The 20555-nt window shown below is 41.2% G+C and overlaps 1 protein-coding gene and 1 long non-coding RNA gene across 2 annotated transcripts; both read left to right on the top strand.

The window, feature by feature from the left end:
* The first annotated feature begins 1245 nt into the window (after positions 1 to 1245).
* Positions 1246 to 3445, top strand: LOC122775225. Its single transcript, XR_006361078.1, has 2 exons — positions 1246 to 1333; positions 1567 to 3445. It is a non-coding gene; the product is annotated as an uncharacterized LOC122775225 (long non-coding RNA).
* Positions 3446 to 11973: 8528 nt separating this feature from the next.
* On the top strand, positions 11974 to 20285 carry crabp2a (cellular retinoic acid binding protein 2, a). Its single transcript, XM_044035041.1, has 4 exons — positions 11974 to 12357; positions 16461 to 16639; positions 17264 to 17380; positions 19604 to 20285. The coding sequence occupies exons 1-4, from the start codon at positions 12276 to 12278 to the stop codon at positions 19652 to 19654; spliced, it is 429 nt and encodes a 142-aa protein (XP_043890976.1). The 5' UTR covers positions 11974 to 12275; the 3' UTR covers positions 19655 to 20285.
* Positions 20286 to 20555: the final 270 nt, after the last annotated feature.

Here is a 20555-nt window from a genome sequence, read left to right as displayed (position 1 = left end):
TACATCCAAAAGAACAACGACTGTGAGAGATACACACAGTCTTTCCTTGACAAAAACGTCCAGGCCAGTGTGGAGTCTGTGTGCACAGATAAAGGAGGGAAAGTTTGGGAAAGGAACCTGTGCATCAGTCGTGAACCTTTCACTTTCCTCACAGTGAGGATCGAGGCAGAAACCTGTAATGTTCTCAGCATTTGTTCACCAAACATCTAATTCTGGCCTGCGATAAATTGGGCAAAAAGTGCCGGCCTGTACATTTTCAGGGAAACGCTAATAATGAAAAGCCAAGGAACGATGCCAGAGGCTGCCAGGACCCACACAAGAAAATTTCTGCATCAAAAAAGGTTGGGAATAAAAGGGGATAATATTGTATTAGGAATTAAAAGAAGAACAATTTTACATTGACAAATGTCGCACTTCTTGCATTTAAATTCATGCAGAATCTGTTCAAAGTATCAAAGTATTATTAAAATTAGATAAACCCATCGATGAGACATATTTTTTTATGATGTTTAAAATGTTTTCATAACTTTTGCAGTTCATACTACGATATGCTTGTTTTATATGAAGCTTTGCTTTTACTGACCTTGCATCTATCCTAGAATAGAATCGTAGACTTTATTATCCAATGTCCAGTAAGATGGAAATAATAAGAGGGTAAAAAAGCTCTACTGGCTTTTCATTTAAAGGTACACTTTTGGCATTGATGGAGGAGGATTAGTAATTTACTTTGTTGTGCAATGTGTTGTACATTTAAAGGACACATTATACTGCTATTCTAAAGGAATTACATTTAATGAAACACATAATGTTTTAATAAACTGAATAAGAGAAAAAAAGTCAGACTGACATTTGTTTTAGATCTACAATCATGTCTATCACGGTTTGTTTTGTGTGTGTGTGTGTGTGTGTGTGAGTGTGATATTCACACTCACTCACACTCAGATAAAATCTATATCGGACAAACAAGATGCTTCTCTACAAGCACATCAAGATTAAACCTCCAGCTTGCAAACAAGACTGCACAACCAAAAACTTGTGCCACATTTTTACAAATCAGTAAGATGCCAGTGTCCATGTGCCACAGACAGCACATGGACACTGCACATCTAATTATAGCTGACTGAACTTTAACACAGTGTGTATTTATAGCTGTAACTGATCACCTTTCATTCCGAATGTTGCTCTAAAGCACAACCATGTGGACAGAGTTATGTCATGCTGCTGCACAAATGCAGGTTAGGCCACTCCCTCCAACAGGAAGTGCAATAAAAACAGCAGGAATTCACCGTAACTCACCCCTCAAAGACGTTGCCACTCCTGCTATAAGTATAAGGTAAGATAGTCTAGCTAGCTAGCTTTCTAAAACCTCTTCTGCTTTCATGTATGAAGAGCGTACACAGAGAAACAAACTGCTCTGTTGCTTTGTCCAGCCTCATGTTTTACTTGATTGTGTGTCATGTAACTAAGAAACAATGAAGTAAAATGTGACTAAGGAGTCAAGGTTAAAGGGCTGTAAAAGCTCTTTATCCATTTTGTCATGACTGAATCATTGTTGTTCCGCCATAGGTCGGTCTGCTGAGTAATGGGGGCGTTCAAGGTTTTTTCCACACTTGCCATCTGTCTTCTGTTGGCTAGTCAAACATTTGCTAAAAATGAGGCACCCTGCCAGAAGTCCAAGTGGAACAACGGCTACAACACCTTTGTCAGACGCCACATCCGCGATGGATTGCCCGCTACTCTCAACAGAGATGATTGGAAGGCGTACATCAAAAACAACGGGGGCTGTGACAGACCAACACAGTCTTTCCTTCACCCGGCAGACCTGGACAGGGTGAAGTCTGTGTGCACAAGTGCAGGAGGTAAGACATACAAGGAGAACCTGTGCATCAGCCAGCAGCCTTTCACTTTTGTCACAGTGAGGAGTGAACCGGAAACCTGTGGGATCAGGAACATCCGTGAGGAAACCAAACATCTGATTCTGGCCTGTGAAGTGTTGGAGAATCAGTGCCTGCCTGTACATTTTGAGGGAAATCCTGAAAGTCATGGACCTAATAACAACGCAAAAGGCTGCCAGGACACTGATATTAGAGGCCATGCACCCAGCTTTAAAATGACATGGCTTCCATTGTTGTTTGTTGTTGTGCTTGTTATTTTAGTCTAATCACATTTTAAATGGTTCAAGGGACATTTCACTTTCTGGATCACACTTGAGCAAACAATGTGTTTAAAGTATTAAAATGACATTTGAAAATATCAAACAACAATCTATCAATGAATCACATTGTGTACAGGTTTAAAAAATGTTTGTTTAACTTTTATAATTCATGTTATGCTTGTGTGTGTGTGTGTATAAGGGAGGTTTTTCTTTTATAGCTGTCCAGCAATCATTTCAGTATAAGCAGAGAGTTTACAGCACAGTTAAAGGGCAGAAATTATATTACTATACTTAAGGGATTGTATTTACTAAAGATGTTTTTATAAAGTGAATAAGATATATATTTTAAAAATTCTTGAGTCCATGTTGCTCTTGTTTTCACCTTCTATCTTGATTAGTCAGTCTTCAACTTGACTGATTGGCACCTGATTTGGCAGTTGCCAAATAAATTTTTTTTTATATTGAAATGGCTGTAAAAAATAAACATAATATGGACAAAGTTGCTGTTGTGTTATATTATGGATTGGTTCACAACTGTGTGTTATCTTCCATACAAAACACTGAACTTTGATCATCAAAAAAACAAGCACAATAGGATCGGTCTATAGACTGTGTTGCTCCGCTGTAGTCCAGCTCTTTTTTTTTTATAAATGTGGTTGATCAATATTTTGTTGTAGGAGAGGGGTGTCCGATGTATTGGTGACTTATACATGGGAGGCGTCTTTGCTTCATTCACATAGATGCAGGGGAAGTATGAACTGGTGAATAATAGCTTCTTTCGTTACCTACAAGTCAGGGACTACATTCGGAAATATTTAAGAGATTTTGAGACAATAACGCAATCTACAATAGATGACTGTCTGAAACTGTCTCCTAATGACAGTAAATTGATATCCCACATCTATAATAATCTCTTATTAATAAGCTTCCCCTTAACTGAAAAGTGTAAACATAAGTGGGAAGAGGAACTAGGTGAATCAATTCCAGACGATTTATGGAAGGAGAGTCTTGAAAATATACATAATTGTTCAGATAACACAAGACACTGTCTTGTCCAATTTAAAATTATACATAGGCTTCATTACTCGAAGGAAAAACTGCATAAAAATATACCCAGATGTGTCACCTTTGTGTGATAAATGCCACTGACCTTGTTTTAATATTCTAAAAAGTTTATTCTTTACTTGACTTTCGTATTGTTTATAAAAAAAGCCTCAAAAAAAGCCTCAGAATGTACAAGTGGAATGTATGTTAAAATGGATACTTTAATAAAAAGACGTTTGATTAATATTTTGTTGTAGGAAACCCTGACTAAGCACTTTATCTTATTCATATTTTTCTCACCATTCTGATGGCACTATACAGAACTACTTCCTGCAATACAGTGTTGGCTTACAAATGACTTGATTGCATTAATTTTCAGGGTTTTTATAAAAAAAAAAAAAAATTGGATTCCTTTGTAATTGCACACTCATACACCTATGCTATATGGCCAAAAGTATTTGGCCACACCTGTTAAGCATGTCATTGAGGTGATTCAATCAGGCTTTGGGCTAGGCCCCTCATCCCCAGTGACATACCCCTTACCAAGATTGGTGCTGGTACATTTCCTTGGAAAATGTTGAGGATTAACCAATGTCTTCAGGATTTTAACTGATCTACAGTTTCTTATTGTTTGGTTTGATTCTTGTTTCGGACATAGTGCTCACAACTCTTTCAGTGCCAACACTGCCAATCAGTGGTCGGCAGTAGGTCAACGGAAAACGCCGTTTGTGGCAACAGTTTGTGGAAGATTAAGGCAAAGACTATAAAGACATGGTGAGTTTGGTGTGGAAGAACTTGACTGAACCGGGAACTACTCGTCCATCATCAGTGCCTGACCTCATAAATGCTCTACAGAATGAATTGGCACAAATTGTCATAGAAACACTTAAAAATCTTGAGAAAAGACTTCCGAGAAGTGTGGAGGCTGTAAAAGCTGCAAAAGGGGAACCAACTCTATATAAAAATACTGTACATGTATTTTAATACATCATTACAGTCCCTGTTCCTGCAATGGTTTGGCGTCCGAATACCTTTGTCTATGAAAGATTTTACATTGCCTATTTGCCACCACAAGATGGCAGCAGAGATACATATCACCCATCATAGGAGACACAGGACTCGAATGGACAGTCAAACTGACTAATGGACAAAATCCTACACAGTAATTATACAACAAACTAAAAAACACATTACCTGCTTTTCATGAGGCATCACACCTCACATGCAAAGTGGATTACACTTACAATGTGAAACACAACTTATTTTCGTTGCAGGCTTTTAGTGCAGAGTTGCAGGTTAATGGCAAAAATAGTTGCCATATGTTTAAAATGTGATGCAAAAGATGTTTCTGATGAACATCAGCTGTATATGTGTCTGAGCTGGCGTTGATGTTTATAGATGATCCCGGTAAAACTTCCACAACTTTCCATGCTGCCAGTGCACATTATTTTATATCCACTTCTTTTCTTTGTAATTGGCTTCTATTTTCTGCCTCATGCAGTGACATTGGGAAATTCACGTTCATTTCAGCTTGCTGACTTACTTCTCTCATGCTCCTACTTTCTCTCAGGCCACAAGCTCATGAAGAAATCACAGGATGCACTTGAACGTATTTTCTGCCCAGAGCCAAATGGTAAGACTGCTGAGTGCTGTTCAAGACAATGAACAACAATAACACACAAATGTCACAGAAGTTTATTGGGTACCTCTGAGACTGGAGGGACCCACACCGGTCACATTCAGAGTAACAGTGACCAGAGGTTGACCTCCACTGAAGTAAACTATTACCATATCTGATGCATGACATCATAGGGAAAACACACACACACACACTCAGGGAGGGAGAGAGAGAGAGATGACATTGTCACATGAACAAATGCACCTACTGTACACTGATACACAATAATATACAAGGAACTTCTGTCAGCACACCAGTTAATGCCTAACCCTAAATCCAAACCTAACTGCAATTCAAGTGTTGATACCTGAAAATGTCCTTTAAAAAGTGCACACATGCATACACACACAGAGAGAGGGGAAAAGCCAAAGTGAACAACAATCGTTGACTGGGGTTGAGGAGGAAAGGCAACAGGAGAATAAAAGAATGAGTGCAGAGTGAGAGGTAGCGTGAGGGTGGAGAGGGCAGAGGTGTAAGAAGGAGGGGTGACACGATAAAAACCAAAGCTGCACTTTAATTGAACTTTTTTTTCTAAGAAAAAAAACTCCACGTGGACATAAAATAAAGTGGAAAGCAGGAAAAGTATGGGAACCAGCGCTTGTTTTTCTTCTCAGCTTTCTCTTGTTCCCCATCTTCTTCCATCCACTTTGCCTCATGACACTTCACCCAACCATCCCCACGCGCATATATCTACTTTGCTTCCTCTCTTTTTCTAAATCCTTCCCTCCTGTTGTCCTCCGTCTTCCTGTCGAGTGTAAAGTAATTTAGCATCATTTAGGACTTACAAAGCTGTTTTACAGTGCTGTTGTCACATACAGCGCCTCAGAGGAGCCCGCAGGATCATTAAACTGCAGGTGGCACTGGACAAACTGCCAAAACAAAGGGGACGTTTGGAAGAAACGCACGTGCACACACACACACACACAAAAGATCAAATTCAACCTGGCACAAATTTAACTTTCTATGTTGATACAGAGCATACAATATTCCCAGGAGGCCTGAGACATTATTTAATAGTATCAGGATACTTGGGTACTGACTCTATTTGTAATGATAGTATTGATAATTGATATTTAAACCAAAATGTAATAATCCAAGAGTCATATTTGCATCACTCAGTCTGACATTTATCTAAAATTGACTTGAGAATGTTGTTGTTTTATTAAGTTAACTGCTACATTTAGCTGTCTCTGCTAATAATAAAATAAATACAATCAGGCCAATAGAAAACAAAGTGTTTTTTAGCTTTGTCAGCTCTGAGCTAGTGCTGTAAGAAAATCAAACACAATTCTGTGCCAAAATTTAAAAATTAAAAGAATCACGATTAGATTTTTTCTTCTCCTTCCTAATGTAACTTCTCTCTCAGCTCCTGCTCTCCCACTGTCCAGACCAACTCATAACAAATGAGCGTGATAATTAGAACCACAAAGACTCGACGGGGAGGGCAGAGAGATTTTAGGAGTTGTTGGAGAGGACAGGGGGCTGAAGGACAAAAGGAATAGCGTGTGAGTAATACGGGCGTCTGGGTGCAACTGTCCAGGCATCTGGAGGTTTAGTCTCATGTACAAAAAAAACTCAACTCAGTCATGGACACACTTAAAGCAAAATGTGGATAATATGACATGGTGAGAGTGGGGGAAGCTAATTTGATTAAGATTCCTGTAAGATATGACAACAACCAGGTAGAGCCTGCATGAGCATGCACGGGTTTATCGGAATAAAGCGTCATGCATTTACAGCATTCTCCTGAGACTGACCTCATCTTGCCCTGAATCAAAGTCATTTAGCACTATTTTGTCTGGATGTTTTGAAAAGGTGTGACAGACGCACACACACACACACGTGCGAGCGACAACAATATAACACATTCAACATGCAAACAAACTCCTGTGTGCACACTGATATTTCACTCTCCTCTCTCATCTTTTCCCCTGTCTGCCTGCTGCTCTCTCCCCATGCTGTGACTCTCATTTTCACGTACGTGGTTAAATGCTGGCATCTCCGCAGCCCTAAACAAATCCACATGGTGTGGCTGATCGGCGTGCCAGCAGCCCCACAGTACTGCACACAGTTTTAGTTGTGGAAGTGTGAGTCAGTGTGGCTTTAATAGCTGTGCATGCCACACAGAACGGTGGCTCCAAAACCTTTGGGCTTGTGACCTTTTAAAACGAAAAAAAATCATCTTATGTGTCACATGTTGTTTATGTCTGTGAGCTGTAATCTTTAGAGCCCCTAAGAGGCAACGGTGTCCTATAACTCACATGGAACGTGCAAAGATTACAGAAAAGTACAACATATGAAGTCCCTGAAGTGTTTTTCCGTCTTTCCTGTCCAGTTAATTTCCCCTCGACCTGTCAGATTCAGTGTACAACCATTTGGGGAGGTCAGGACCATTACACTGACACACAGTTAAATCAGAAGATATTTTGCCTGCATGCATTTGCACTTTTTATCCTGTGGCTTCCTCTGAGGGCTAAGGCCAATGATAATGACTTCCAGGAGTTTGCTGATAGGAAGGGGAAAGAGTCAAGTTCACATCTGGGATTACCAGGGTTATTGGGGTGAGCAGTTTTTACCAGAGGTCATCAAGATGATAAAGAGAAGAATGCCACTAAAGTGTGACTTAACTTCAGGCAGAACCCACTCATGTTCACATGTGCCAACCTCAAACATGTGCAGACATGCTCCTTCCTTACTAAAAAACTGTGATTCACTGCACTATGACTTTGATAAGGGCCACGTTTGTAACGAGACACCGCGGTGCTGATCATGCTGGACAAGAAGCATTTGGTGTAAAATGGAGCACTTAGTTTGTTTTTCCTTACACACCCAGCAGCAGGGCCTCTTTGGGGTAATAAAGAGTCTGGATGATCCACAGATATGATTTAAATCTGCAACATTTGAATGAAGGGAGGAAACAGGAAACAAAACAATGCACGGACACAAAGTAGGTCTCCCCAGTTCACTGTAATCATACCAGACAATGTCAGAAAAATAGTGAGAATTGCCCACGTCACCCACACAGTGCAGAGGCTGGAATGCAGTGTGATTAATGATCACTTTGCATTTATTCAAATATTTTAAATAATCTATTTTTAAATAACGAGATTCCTAAAAGGCTAATCTCTAAACTCTTTTATTCTTCATATTTCTGCTGTTTACTCCTTAAATTCTGTCCATAACCTGTGTGAGCCTTAGTCGTGGCTCACACGTCAAGTGACAATCTTTGCTGTAAACAACTTTCACTTTCACGCGAGGCACAGCCTGTGAGTCGGCAATATCACTTACCAGCGACGCTTTTGGCATGATAGAGGACAGAAAGCTGAACATAACTAAACAAAAGAAGTGAATAGTATATGTGTGGAAAATAGTTGGAAGGGAACATGAGGAAATGGAGATGAGTGAAGCAAAGTTGGCACCAGAGGAGCAAAATAATACTTGTGATACCTCAAAAGACAGAGGAGTCTCTCTTTACATATTGGTTGCCTTCATTCTTTCTCTGTTTCTCAACCTCTCCATCTCTGTCACTATCTGTTTGCCTTTGATCTCTTACACTGCCTCTCCGTCTCTGCTGACTCACTCTCCCTATCCCTTTCTTTACAACAATGGGATAAAAAATGACCTGCACTCCAGTCTCTAACTTTCTCACTAACTTCCCTCCTTTTCTTTCTTCTCCTTTCCATCCTCTCCCCTTCTGTTTTTCCCCCTGTCTCCCTCAGTTCAACATGCTTGAGGAATGTGTCAGAGAAGCACAAAAGAACAAAAGCTTGAGGAGAAGGAAGAAAAGGCGAAGGGGAGAAAGTTGAGTGAGGTAAAGGAGAGGCAGAAAGGATGAGAGGAGCAGAGCACGGTTGAATGGATCTGAATGTTGAGCAGTGCTTTGTCATCACGTGCTGACACAGAGCATCACACACATTTTGGACCTCTTTATCAAGAGTTCCCTCTGAAAAGCACACACACACACACACACACACACACACACACACACACGATGGGTGAGGCTGTCACCGTGCTATGCTGCCCGTTTGATTCAGTGGCCTTTGATGCCTTTCTCGTTATGTCATGGTAATATGCTAAACGCCTGCGGTGAGGCTGAAGATTAATTTCCCAAACCTAGACAGCTCTCCTTTGTAACCTTTGTGTTTGCATCAGTCACTCTCAAACTGGGGCCATGATCAATTCCCTTGGCTCTGAACAGACTGTATTCAACAGACCACCGTAGCAGCACTAAATCAGACTCATTTTTAACATACATAGACTGGATTAAAGGGATAGTTCAGTTGTTTTTAAAGCCATGGATGTATAAGGTTCTGACACATGACTTCAAGTACATTGTTGAGTGCTCTGCTAGCAGAAAGATTCAGCCTGAGCTTGCTCTTACTGAAAACATGGCTGCCAGCAGGGACACAAGGAAAAACGCATTTTGAACACCCAACTATAGACTCATCTATAGACCATACTGTAGCTAAAAAGTGGACAGCTTTCTGGAGGACACCAAATATACTGCATAGCAACCAGGGGGCAACTCTGTTGTGTTTGAAAAATGAGCCTATACTTCTCACTTGATTAATAACATCAGTAAACATTTTCCTGAGGAGTTAATGGTCTTAATCAGCTCTTCTTTAGTAAAACATGAAGTCAGTTTTGTGAATTATGTTCACATTTAGAGAAAAGTTGATGACTAAGTATGGCACATATGAGTGGACACCAGGATGATTGACATCTGCTGCTGTCCAATAGAAGCCAAGTTGCAGGTGACGACTCTGAACTTGTGTTCGCAAACCCTCACTTTATCTTTAAGTTAATAAAACCACTTGCTCTTCAACTCATGACCACAGCAAAAAGCATTTTTGACCTTTTTTTGGTAGGTTTGTGTCACTTATGGTGCTTTTTTTCCCCTACATAGTCCAGGCATGGCTTGACTCAACACATTCTTGTTGGTTTTCCATTGGGGATATTTTAGTACCTGCTCTGGTGAGGTTCCAAGCAAGCTGAGCTGATACTATATGTAACATAGTAGACTACCATCCACTGATTGGTCAGTGTCTTCACTGAGCATGACGTCCAACACAATAATCCCTGAAAACATGCGCTAATTTCCAACATTTAGCGAGGAAATATCTCAAATCTGAACACTGAAAAGAGGAGTCTGATGTGACAGCACTGCCGCATCACAAACCCTGCCGTCCTATTTCACTTCAGTGACTGTGTCAGATGGAGTCATTCAGGAAGTACTGAGCTAATCTTTTAAATTAACTGATTCTAATGATTCAGGTACACTGAAAACAACTGCTTTACAAGTCACTAGTCACTTGTTTGTGTGTGTGTGTGTATAGCATATTAATGGAAAACTGTGCAGAGCCATGCCATGCTGTGCCGAGGTGAGGAGTGCTGGGACTAAATAGTGGAAAAGCGCCATTATTAAGTCATTTGAACGTGCTAAGAGAAGAAGCAACTCTATAATGTGCTGTGACATAAAATTGGCCTTTGGTGCATGAGAGTGAGTAGTTTACAAAGTTACTCAAACTTCTGTTTCCAGTTGGAAAAGATTGCCTAATGGCGAGAAAAAGTGGAAAAGATATCATTACTCTTAAGAATGCCTACATTTTATTAGTTGAACCTTGAAGTTAAGTGACTAAAATCTGTTTTCCTTGTTTCCCTTCTGGGAGTGTCAGTGACAGCACATGTCTCCAGGGGGTTCCCATTGATGGCAGTGTGCTTTGCTAAATCATTGCTGAAAATGTGTCAGAACCTCATACAATCATACATCAAAAAAAAAAACCTGAACTATCACTTTAACATACCTTGACCCATTTGACCTGGAAATGACACTTCTCTGCTTTAATCTGACAGATTACTTTGTGATTCTAAAGACTCACCTCTGCTGTTTGGACCAGGAGGAACGTGTGAGGGCATGCCATGATCGTGTGTGTGCGTGCGTGTGTGTGCATGTGTGTGTGAATAAAGGAAACAATGTGAGCAAGCTTTGTTCACATTAAACAGTCCTGATGGGAGCTGCTGGATTTGGATACAAATATGTGCGTAAAAGCCACTAAAGCGCATATCATGTTACTGTATATCAATCAGACACTTTTGCAGCCTTGTACGTCACCCTTGTCATTGTAAGCTTTAACTGATCAGTGTGTGTGCTAGTGGAGCCCGGTTTTGCTATGAGGGACCTTTCTTGTGATGCACCCCCCCCCCTCCTCCATGTCGCCCGGGTTACCTCGCCCAAGTATCTCCATGGAGTGAAGCGGATGGGATCATCCATCAAGAGTCAATAGTTAACGTCGGCTTTGTCCGTTACCATCAATCATCAGCGCGTGCGTGCGTGTGCGCATACATGCAGTGTGTCTGTGTGTGTTCTTTATGGGTCTACCTCCGACCCCGCGGGCCCCTGACCCTGGCCTGTCTGATGACGCGCTGCGCCAAATGCCCCTGCGTCTCCTCCTCCTCCTCTCTTCCGTCCGAACAGGAGGAGGTCGAAAAAAAAGCTGTGGAGAGACACCGCCGACCTGCGCCAATCACACCCCTTATTTAATTCCCCGGCTCTGCGCTCACCTCCCTGGTGGGTTCACTGTGTTTTTTCCTCTGACGCAGGCCCCATTAAATGGATAGTCCATCGGTGGGGACCAGAAGCTGTATCCCATTACCACAGCTTTTATTTTTATGAAGCGCTGTGGCGCTCAGGGGGAGGAGGAGGGGTGAACTTGGCCTCTCTCTCTCTCTCACACACACACACACACAGTCTGCGGGATGACTGGTTCTTCCTTCACACCACGCTGCCAAGACGACGTGCTCTGCCAACAGACCAGCCTGACTACATCCTCTCTGTGTTGCACTGAACTCAAGCTTCATTGACTCAACAGCAAAAACACACATCATACACCTGAATATGTGATATCACATCATCACATGAATCCTGCAGCGGCTTCTCTACAGCGCGCACATCACTTTGGCTGATTCCAGGTGCACGCTTGGAGGAGAGGGGGCAGCGCTGTGCTGTGCCCATGTCGCCTGCAGGGGCGTGGTCAGGTTGTGATGTGCCTGTATCTGTGAGGCCTCCAGGGCGTGTCCTCGCGCAAGGGGGCGTATGTCCCCCCCACCCCAACACGAGTCGGTCTCGGTGCCGATTTTTGGGAGCGTGGGCGTTTATAACGTGCACTGGCTCATAGATGAGAAAGGAGCTCTGACAGTCAACCACTCATCCCGGGAGGACAGCACATGTAAGTGGACAGGCAGAGTCCAACCATCCGGTGCGGCCCAATACTGGAACATTTGAAACTGAAGCGCCTTTGACGCACAGACTCGCACTTGCAGCAGCGCAAGAAGCCAAGAGCCAGACGCACACCTGACAGTTTCACTCCATTCACTCACTCACTTTACCTGCAGCCGAACATGGAGCGAAAGATTCCTGATTTCGCCGGAAGCTGGGAGATGAAGAGTTCTGAAAACTTTGAAGAACTTTTGAAAGCACTGAGTAAGTGATGGAAATGATTACTCTCTTTTGTTGCGCAAGGGTTTATTTTTAATGAAGCTTCTATTTGTGCATGATGACAGATCAGATGTGTCAGTGTGCTCAAACCCTCTCAGCACACTGCGGGTCAAATTCTGCTTTGTGTCCGTGTGTGGCTCACCCTCTGTCCTGCACGGGTGAGGGGGCTCTTTGTCATTCTGCACAACCCAAAACTCACTGCTTGGCCCTTTGCCAGACTCACCGCTGTTTGCTGACACAATAGAAACAAGCGGCGGCGCATCTGTCCGCTCACAGCCTCAGTGTGTGTGTGTGTGTGTTGAAGAAGACCGTAGTGACGCGATACAGTGCAGGACAGTCAAACACCTGCTGCTGAGATCCACACTGTGGGCTGCGTCCCATCATTCATACAATTGTCTGGCTTGGCGTCTTGACTCTCTCTCCCGCTCTACAATACACACACACACATACATAGACGGGGAGGGAGAGAGAGAGAGAGAGAGAGAGAGAGAATAATCTGTCACTATTAGTTAATTCCCACTTGGTAACTTGCCAGTGCACCTGGAAGACATATCATCACTACCGATATAAATAAATATGACAAAATACACTAAAATATTGGTATATTTCATGATGATTCCTGCATCAGTTATTTTAAGTGATTTTTGTTATATTTTAGCCTATTTGATTCCACTCTTACTAGGCAAAGAAAAGTATATTGTTTATACATTAGAGAGTTTTTCTTAAAATGTACTATTTTGGGGGGTACATAGCAATTGCAAACCTTGCTTATAGTATTCCACTGTATCACAGTATCGTCACCTTTGTTCCATGCATTGCATCACCAAGTTTTTGCCGATATACAGCTCTTATTATACAGAGTCAAGTCAATTTTATTTATACAGCCCAACATCACAAATACAATTTTCCTCAAAGGGCTTTACAGTCCGTACAGCATGTGACACCCTCTATCCTTGGATCCTCACATCAAGAGAGAGAAAACTCCACAAAAACCTTTGTACAAGGGAAAAAAATGGGAGAAACCTCAGGAAGGAAAGAAGAAAGAGTGGAAACCTAAAACACAGAAATGTAAAATGTAGAAAAATAGCGGGAATTGTAACAGAAGCTAACAGAAGAGAGGCAGATGGTTACAATAACCACATCATCCACTGGCATTAATAATAATATCAATATTAGTATTAATGAATATGGCATGAACACACGACTGTGGGTGGTTCATAGTTACAGAAATAGAAATAAGTAACAATCCTATAAATCCATACACCCCTACATAACAGGGAAATGCTTCAGTAACAATACGTGACGTGCTGTAAAAAGAGCCATGGGCTGCCCCTGTCATGTGATCACATGTTTTGTCTGTTTATAGACAAATTAGTTTTTAAAAGTATCAGTATCACTATCAGACCAAAAAGTGCTATTGAGCCATCCCTAGTAAAATGCAACAGTATTCCTAAAATAGACAGATTGACACAGAGCCAGAGCACAAATACCAATTATCCATACAATTAAAATTATTATTTAATCTTTCTGTAAATTAGAGTCTATGTTCATCTCCATTTGTGTGAGTGTCAGAGAGAAAGAGAGATAGATCAAAAGTGTGTCCTTGCAGCAATGCATGTTGAACAGTAGTGTATTGTATTGGCACTCACTTTCACACTAGGCACACACACACGCGCACACACACGCACACTCATTCCTATGTCACTCAGCATTGGTATGACTGACAGAGGAGTGGCCCCCCTGGTTTCATTGGGGGCAGAGCACAGCTGGACACAGATTGTCAGCACTTGCCCTCCTCCTTCTTCCCTCCATGCTCTCTTCCTTTCCTCACTCCTGCTCTCCTCCCCTGTTCTCACCAGCTCCCTGTGTCCCAAATGCTTCCTCTGCCCTCTGCTCTTTGACCTGTGACACTGACTGTCTGTCTATCAGAGTGTGTGTGTCCTGGTGTGGGTAGGTCTGTGTGAATCTAATCATTTCATGGTCTCAGGTTGGCAAACGTCTGCTCAGGCAATTGTTAACTTTTCACAAATGGCAGTGAGTTGATAGGCTTCAGCCTCCTTTGGGGCTTGCAGTGTCCAACTTCTGTGACCAAGCCAACAGACTGTGGTCAGTTACTGTCTGCAGACTGAAATAATTTACAATTTTAGGAAGGACTCCTCAAGCTGAGATACAGTACATGGTCAACAAAGGTAGCTTTTAAGGCATTTCTGTAGCACTGTGGTAAACTCCAGATCCATATTTCTCACCTTTCTCAAAGTTTTACTTATGTACAAGGCTGCAACTAATTCAAATTTCCATCATGAATTAGCGTTTTTAATATTATTACTTACTGCTGATTGCTGAATCATTCAATCTAAAATATCACACAATGGTAGAAACAGGATGTTTCATATATTTACTTGATTTAAATGATCAGTGTCCCCGTGATGGACTGGTGATCTGTACAGGGTGTACCACGCCTTTTATCCTATGTCAGCTGGGAATGGCACCAGCATGGAGGATAAAGTGGTAGAAGATGAGTGAGTGAGTGGATTAAACTGCTTTTACTTCTTTATAATACTATTATAAAAGTGTTTGATTATTGTCAGCCAAGTGTGTGTCAGTACTTAAATAACATTACTCATTGTACAGAATATTTGGATTGTCTTTATGATGATATCCAACATTTATAGGTTACTTTCTTTACAACCAAGTAGTTCAATTTATAGAAATGCATCACATTTAAGATTTGTTTTCTGAATGTTTCTATTGCAGTTGGGTAAAAGTAGGTGAATATACAGTGCAGTATTGCCCCATTAAACGTAAAGGAAAAGTACTTTTTAATTTCACTTATCTGCAGACAAACAGTAGCAAAGCAACAATACAAAGTGTTTACTGCATGATGCTCTTACATTTTATTCAATTTGCAAAAGGAAAATCACACTAGACCGCAACTATGCACATACAGTGTTGAACTGTTTATGTTCAGTACATACAGTGCACGCACACGCGCGCACACACACACACACACACACACACAGAGCAGCCTGGACATGATGCAGGCTGAATGACTATGCATTTCTGACTGTGTATATATTTACCCTTGGTGACAGGTGGGAATGTATGAGAGGTGAGAAGTGCGAAACCCAACTCGACGGCAGATACGCACTGGACAACCGTACACACTTCCCCTCACACTTGGGCAGAAATCTTCACACACTCCACACACAGACCACTGCCCCTCATCTGTCTGGCTCCCCCCTCCTCTCTCCTCCCTCTGCGCCTCCTTCCACACCAGCACTGCTCCTTGCTCATTTATGTTCCCACGCTGTATCATCGCTTTCCTTCCTTCTCTGTATAGATATTTGACAATGCTGCTTCATTCTCATTTTTACGCACAGAATATAACATTCATGTTATTGTAAAAAATAAATAAATAAAGGTCCATAGCAGGTGGCATTTGCTATCCATGGAAACTATAAAGAACATCTGTAAATTAAGAAATAAAATGTTTTGTCAATTTCTTTTTAAAAGACATGCAATTGCTTAAACACTAATGATATAAATAAAAGTGTGGGAAACATAATTACAGTTTAGGTGGCTCAATATTCTGTGAATATACATGATAGTACATACACACATACATAGACATTGTGAGTTTTGCGTGTGTGTGATTGCAAAGATGATTGAGAGACTAACGAATGCACATGTGCTGGGCTTTGTCATATGACCTCATTCTTTTTTCGACCATCATTATTGGACAGAGCAGTTCAATGTTGACTGCTCCTTTAACCCTGAGAATGCAGAACACACACACACAAACGCACACGCACACACACAAAATTGCCTGTTGTTTTGCATAATTTGGTAACTGCAGGTTTAGTGTTGGCTCCTTGAGGCTCTGTACATGTGTGTGAAACAAAAGAGATCTGTACTCCTCGACGGAGTTCACTTCCTAGTGTGTCTTGTTTGCCTGGGAATCTTCCTGGGCACAAGACAAGCATTTTACTTGTTTCCTTCTGTGTGAGCGTTGTCCTTCATATGAACCCCATATCTTTACTGACACAGTCATTTTCATTTGTCCTCTAATTCTCTTATATGTGTTTTAGATGTGAATGTGATGCTTCGAAAGATTGCCGTGAAGGCAGCCTCCAGGCCGCAGGTGGACATCACACAGGATGGAGAGACTCTGTCGATAAAAACGTCCACCACGGTCCGCACCACCCACATCACATTCACTGTGGGGCAGGAGTTCAATGAGAGCACGGTGGATGGACGTCCCTGCACGGTACTCCATACAAGCCTAACACAACAACACAGTCCTAAATGTCTTCAGTTTGTCTTTCCCTACATATGCACCCACAAAAAACACCTAACTAAACACAGACACAGCAGTAATGGGCGTATGTGGAAGGAGCTGTCCAGATTACATCAGTCAACTGTGTAATTTGGCTTTTTATCATATTTGGACTGATAGCATATCTTTACCCCTCCCTTGGTCTCTGAAGGCCTATCATGCTACACTTCGCTCCTTCACACTCTTTACGACCCCTTTCAGCTTCCCGTCTTCCCTCTGTTCCCCCTCCTTGCCCTTTACTGCCCTCTGTCCCTCCCTGTGTCTCCTCCTTGCTCTCCTCGTTTTCCCATAGATGGCCTCTGTTTGGCCGTCTCCAAAGCAAACACATGCGACCAGCCAGCACTTTGCTGTACTCACGATGAGTGCATCACAAGTTATCACCTCTCAGTGATGGCTCCGCTCCACCATACTTGCTTTATAGCCATTGGCCACTACCTCAATATCTCCCCCTCCCTTATGAATACTGCAGCATTCATTTTAGCATCCATACATGCAACAATTGGGTTTACAAAAAGGTCTAATGTATTTTTCCTCTTTCATTTTCTCTGTCCTCAGAGTTTCCCACGGTGGGAAACAGACAGTAAGATCAGCTGTGAGCAGACTCTGCAGAAAGGAGACGGGCCTAAGACGTCCTGGACCCGAGAGCTCACCAATGATGGAAAGCTGATCTTGGTACGGCACATAAAAGACCCAGAGCCAGAGTTTTTATCCAGAAACCAATATTTTGGATTTTACTGAAAATAATTTGAATCCTCCCCGAACAAAAACACAGACTATTATATTGTCTTTCATCCATAGCTCACATACTAACAAAATAAATGTTCCCTGTAGCTATTTAACACCCTGATTTTTGCCGAGTAGCATACTTACATTAACCAAAATGTATCAACGCTGTGTAGTCATATGTTTAATATAAATGATATTAAAAATATATAAATATCTTTAAGGTGCAACACTGCAAAAAAAATTGTAGACTTTATCCCATATGATGACATCAAATCTTGCTACTCATATTCATCGATCATCATTTAAAATGCTAGAAGTGTATTTTATTTTTTTAATGCTATACATTATTTAATTTTAATTTCCAGAAACCTTCTTTCTTCTGTTCACACTGGTATGCATTTCAGAAGTAGCCAATTTGTAAAACAAGATTACCCTAACATTTGCAGGCTATAGGACAAAATTGTTTGCTTTAGATTTATAATCATGTAATTGTTCTACCATATCTAATTATTCTCCTGGCAGAGGATGAAAGAGCACATGCTGAAATTGAAAAAGAAAGCGTGAAAAGATCACAAATGTGACTGTGCAAACATTATCTGATCAAAAATTAAAACAAAACAATTGATAATCAATAATAATAATAATAACATAGTAATGTCATAATTGATGAAAAGGTTGCAAATGGATTTTAAAATGATTTCAATGTAAATTCTTTCTTGTTTGGAAGCTTTTGTTCTGCTGCTGACAGCAACAAAAACACTCATCTCAGAGGACAACATGTCTGCCCAGAACTGTATTAATCACAGTCAACACTACAGGTTGATTAAGACAAACTTTATTTGACTGAAGTCAGTAAACAGTCTGATCAGAGATAACTCACATTTTCTACAGTCCTCTGCCAACAAACAAAATAAATAGAACATGCAGAGTTTAACTACTAATCATTTTTATTTAATTGATGCAATTAAAATTGGCGACCACGACCGCCGAGAAAATAACACAACAACCAGCTATTTGTCTCAAACTTCTCTCATCCAATCCACACAGGACTGAGGCTCCACTGTTGTGTATGTTTCTGTCAATAAACTGGTTCAATGCTGGTTTAATGTTATACATTACTTCACTCTAACACTCACGGTCAATTTAGAGTGTGTACCTTTCAGAGAGTTCCTCCAATCACCACGCAGAAACCTCCCCATCGTCCACTGTCGTGGAAGCCCAGCTTCCCTGGGAGTGACTTTTTGCCACATTTGTCCAATCACCGTCGACCTCACTGCAGTGAAAAAACCTTTTCTGTGCCGTCCATTAAAGAATAGTTGAAGCCTAGCTTCAAGCGGTTTATAAAAGTCAGATGATGATCCGTCATCTGTGATAAACAGCTAATTCTGAACGCACTAGTGACACGCTCTAATCGCGTTCTAATGCCACTGTTCTACACAAATACATACTGTAAATGTTGGAAACAAATTACACACTCAGTTTGGGGACTCGACTTTAAAAATGTTTTTAAAATGTCCATGTCTGTAGATGATAGACATTCCTGAGTGGCAGCTGTGTCACAGTAACTAGGTCATGATGTGAAACAACCCTAAAGTAAATTGCATGTTAGATGCTGGTGCATATCCTGGTTTACACTTTTAAATGACTTATTGTGTTTCATATCATTTCAAAGAGAAGCTTCTCGACTCTCATTGAAGCCATATTGTGTCAAGAAGACAATGAGGATTACTATTGCAACAACACATTATCAGTAGGGTAAAACTCACGATGTCTCACGATGGTCTAATCTCAGTACAAGTTCCCTGCACACAGTCACTGACACAATATGTTTACCCCGTAACACGTAGATCACTCAGAGACAAAATGCACAGGACTCAAAGGATTCAGGATATTTGTCACATTCCCATAACATTACATTGTGACACATTGTTGTGAGGTATAAATTAGAAGTAATCCAACTACAGTAATCCAACTCAAGTACTTTTTATAACTATATGCGAGTGGGTTGTACAAATATTAAATGAATGCATCTGGCCCATGGACTAACATTACACATAGCTCAGTTGGGATGGTTATAGTGCATCAACACCAATGGCTTGTGTTCTTGTTTTTTAAAACTTTTGATTGAAACATGGGTGTAACATCCACATTCTCTTCCTTTCTTTTCAGACCATGAGAGCTGATGATGTGATTTGCACCAGAGTCTATGAACGACACTGAACTAAAGCACTTCTCACTTTTCGTCCTTCCTGACCCCCCAAGACCATCACCTGCATCACCACTTGTGTCACAGCTCCTTTCTATATCAATGCAGCACTGGAAGATAGTAGTGTTTAGTTTCATTCCTGTATCTCTGTTAGCTCCACAAGACAGATGACAATGTGTGGTAATTGTATCTTGTATGTCACGCATCTACATAATAGTCTTGGCCTCTGGTTTATCTGTCTTTCCAGCTCCATCAAACATGACCAGCTTGTTTTTAGACATGAAAATGTTGCATGCTGTGTTGTGTGCCTGATTTGCTAAATGACAGCTCATGTATTTGGTATTTGGTATATGGTGTGTGTGTGTGTGCGTGTGCGTGTGCGTGTATGGCAGCAGAAAAGATGCAAGACTATTTGTAGATGTAAACCAATCTATGAGCTCTTCCAGTTCCAGGTCAGTTTTGATGTGTCTCTCTCTGTCCCTCAACTTTAATCCTTCCTCATGTTGCCATTTTATATTTATTATCACTACACCAGCGTCTGAAACAGTATTGCTAAGGTTTTTTACTTTTGTCTCTTTTATATGAAATGTGATCACAGCAAACATCACTTTCTATGGGAAAACAATAAAGCATGACATCAACTTGGCTTGGCTTCGACTCTTGGTTCAAAACAATTAAGATCACAGATTACAGTGTGTATATTTTATGGTTTGTGAGTACAGCTGCATAATATGTGCACATTAGAAGGCTCCCTCTTATTTTAGGCTTTCTGTCAGCTGTCTGCAACTAGAATAACTTGTCTATCCCCGCCCTCTGTACCGGACTCCTTCTCAGTTTTTCTGTCTATCCTATCCGTCCCTTTCGTCTCACTCTGTCATTCATCTCTGTGCTACATGCCCTTGTTAGTCCTCTGTC

The sequence above is a fragment of the Solea senegalensis genome, linkage group LG9 (assembly GCF_019176455.1).
Source record: "Solea senegalensis isolate Sse05_10M linkage group LG9, IFAPA_SoseM_1, whole genome shotgun sequence".
Lineage (NCBI taxonomy): Eukaryota > Metazoa > Chordata > Actinopteri > Pleuronectiformes > Soleidae > Solea > Solea senegalensis.
Note: the sequence above shows the minus strand (reverse complement) of the source record. Positions and strands in the feature narration are given on the sequence as shown.

Bases quoted from the DNA above. Each gene is read 5' to 3' on its own strand.
- crabp2a (XM_044035041.1), top strand. From the start codon at position 12,276: ATGGAGCGAAAGATTCCTGATTTCGCCGGAAGCTGGGAGATGAAGAGT. The intron at 16,640-17,263 runs GTACTCCATACA...CTCTGTCCTCAG, and splicing joins TGGATGGACGTCCCTGCACG to AGTTTCCCACGGTGGGAAAC. The intron at 17,381-19,603 runs GTACGGCACATA...CTTTCTTTTCAG, and splicing joins ATGATGGAAAGCTGATCTTG to ACCATGAGAGCTGATGATGT.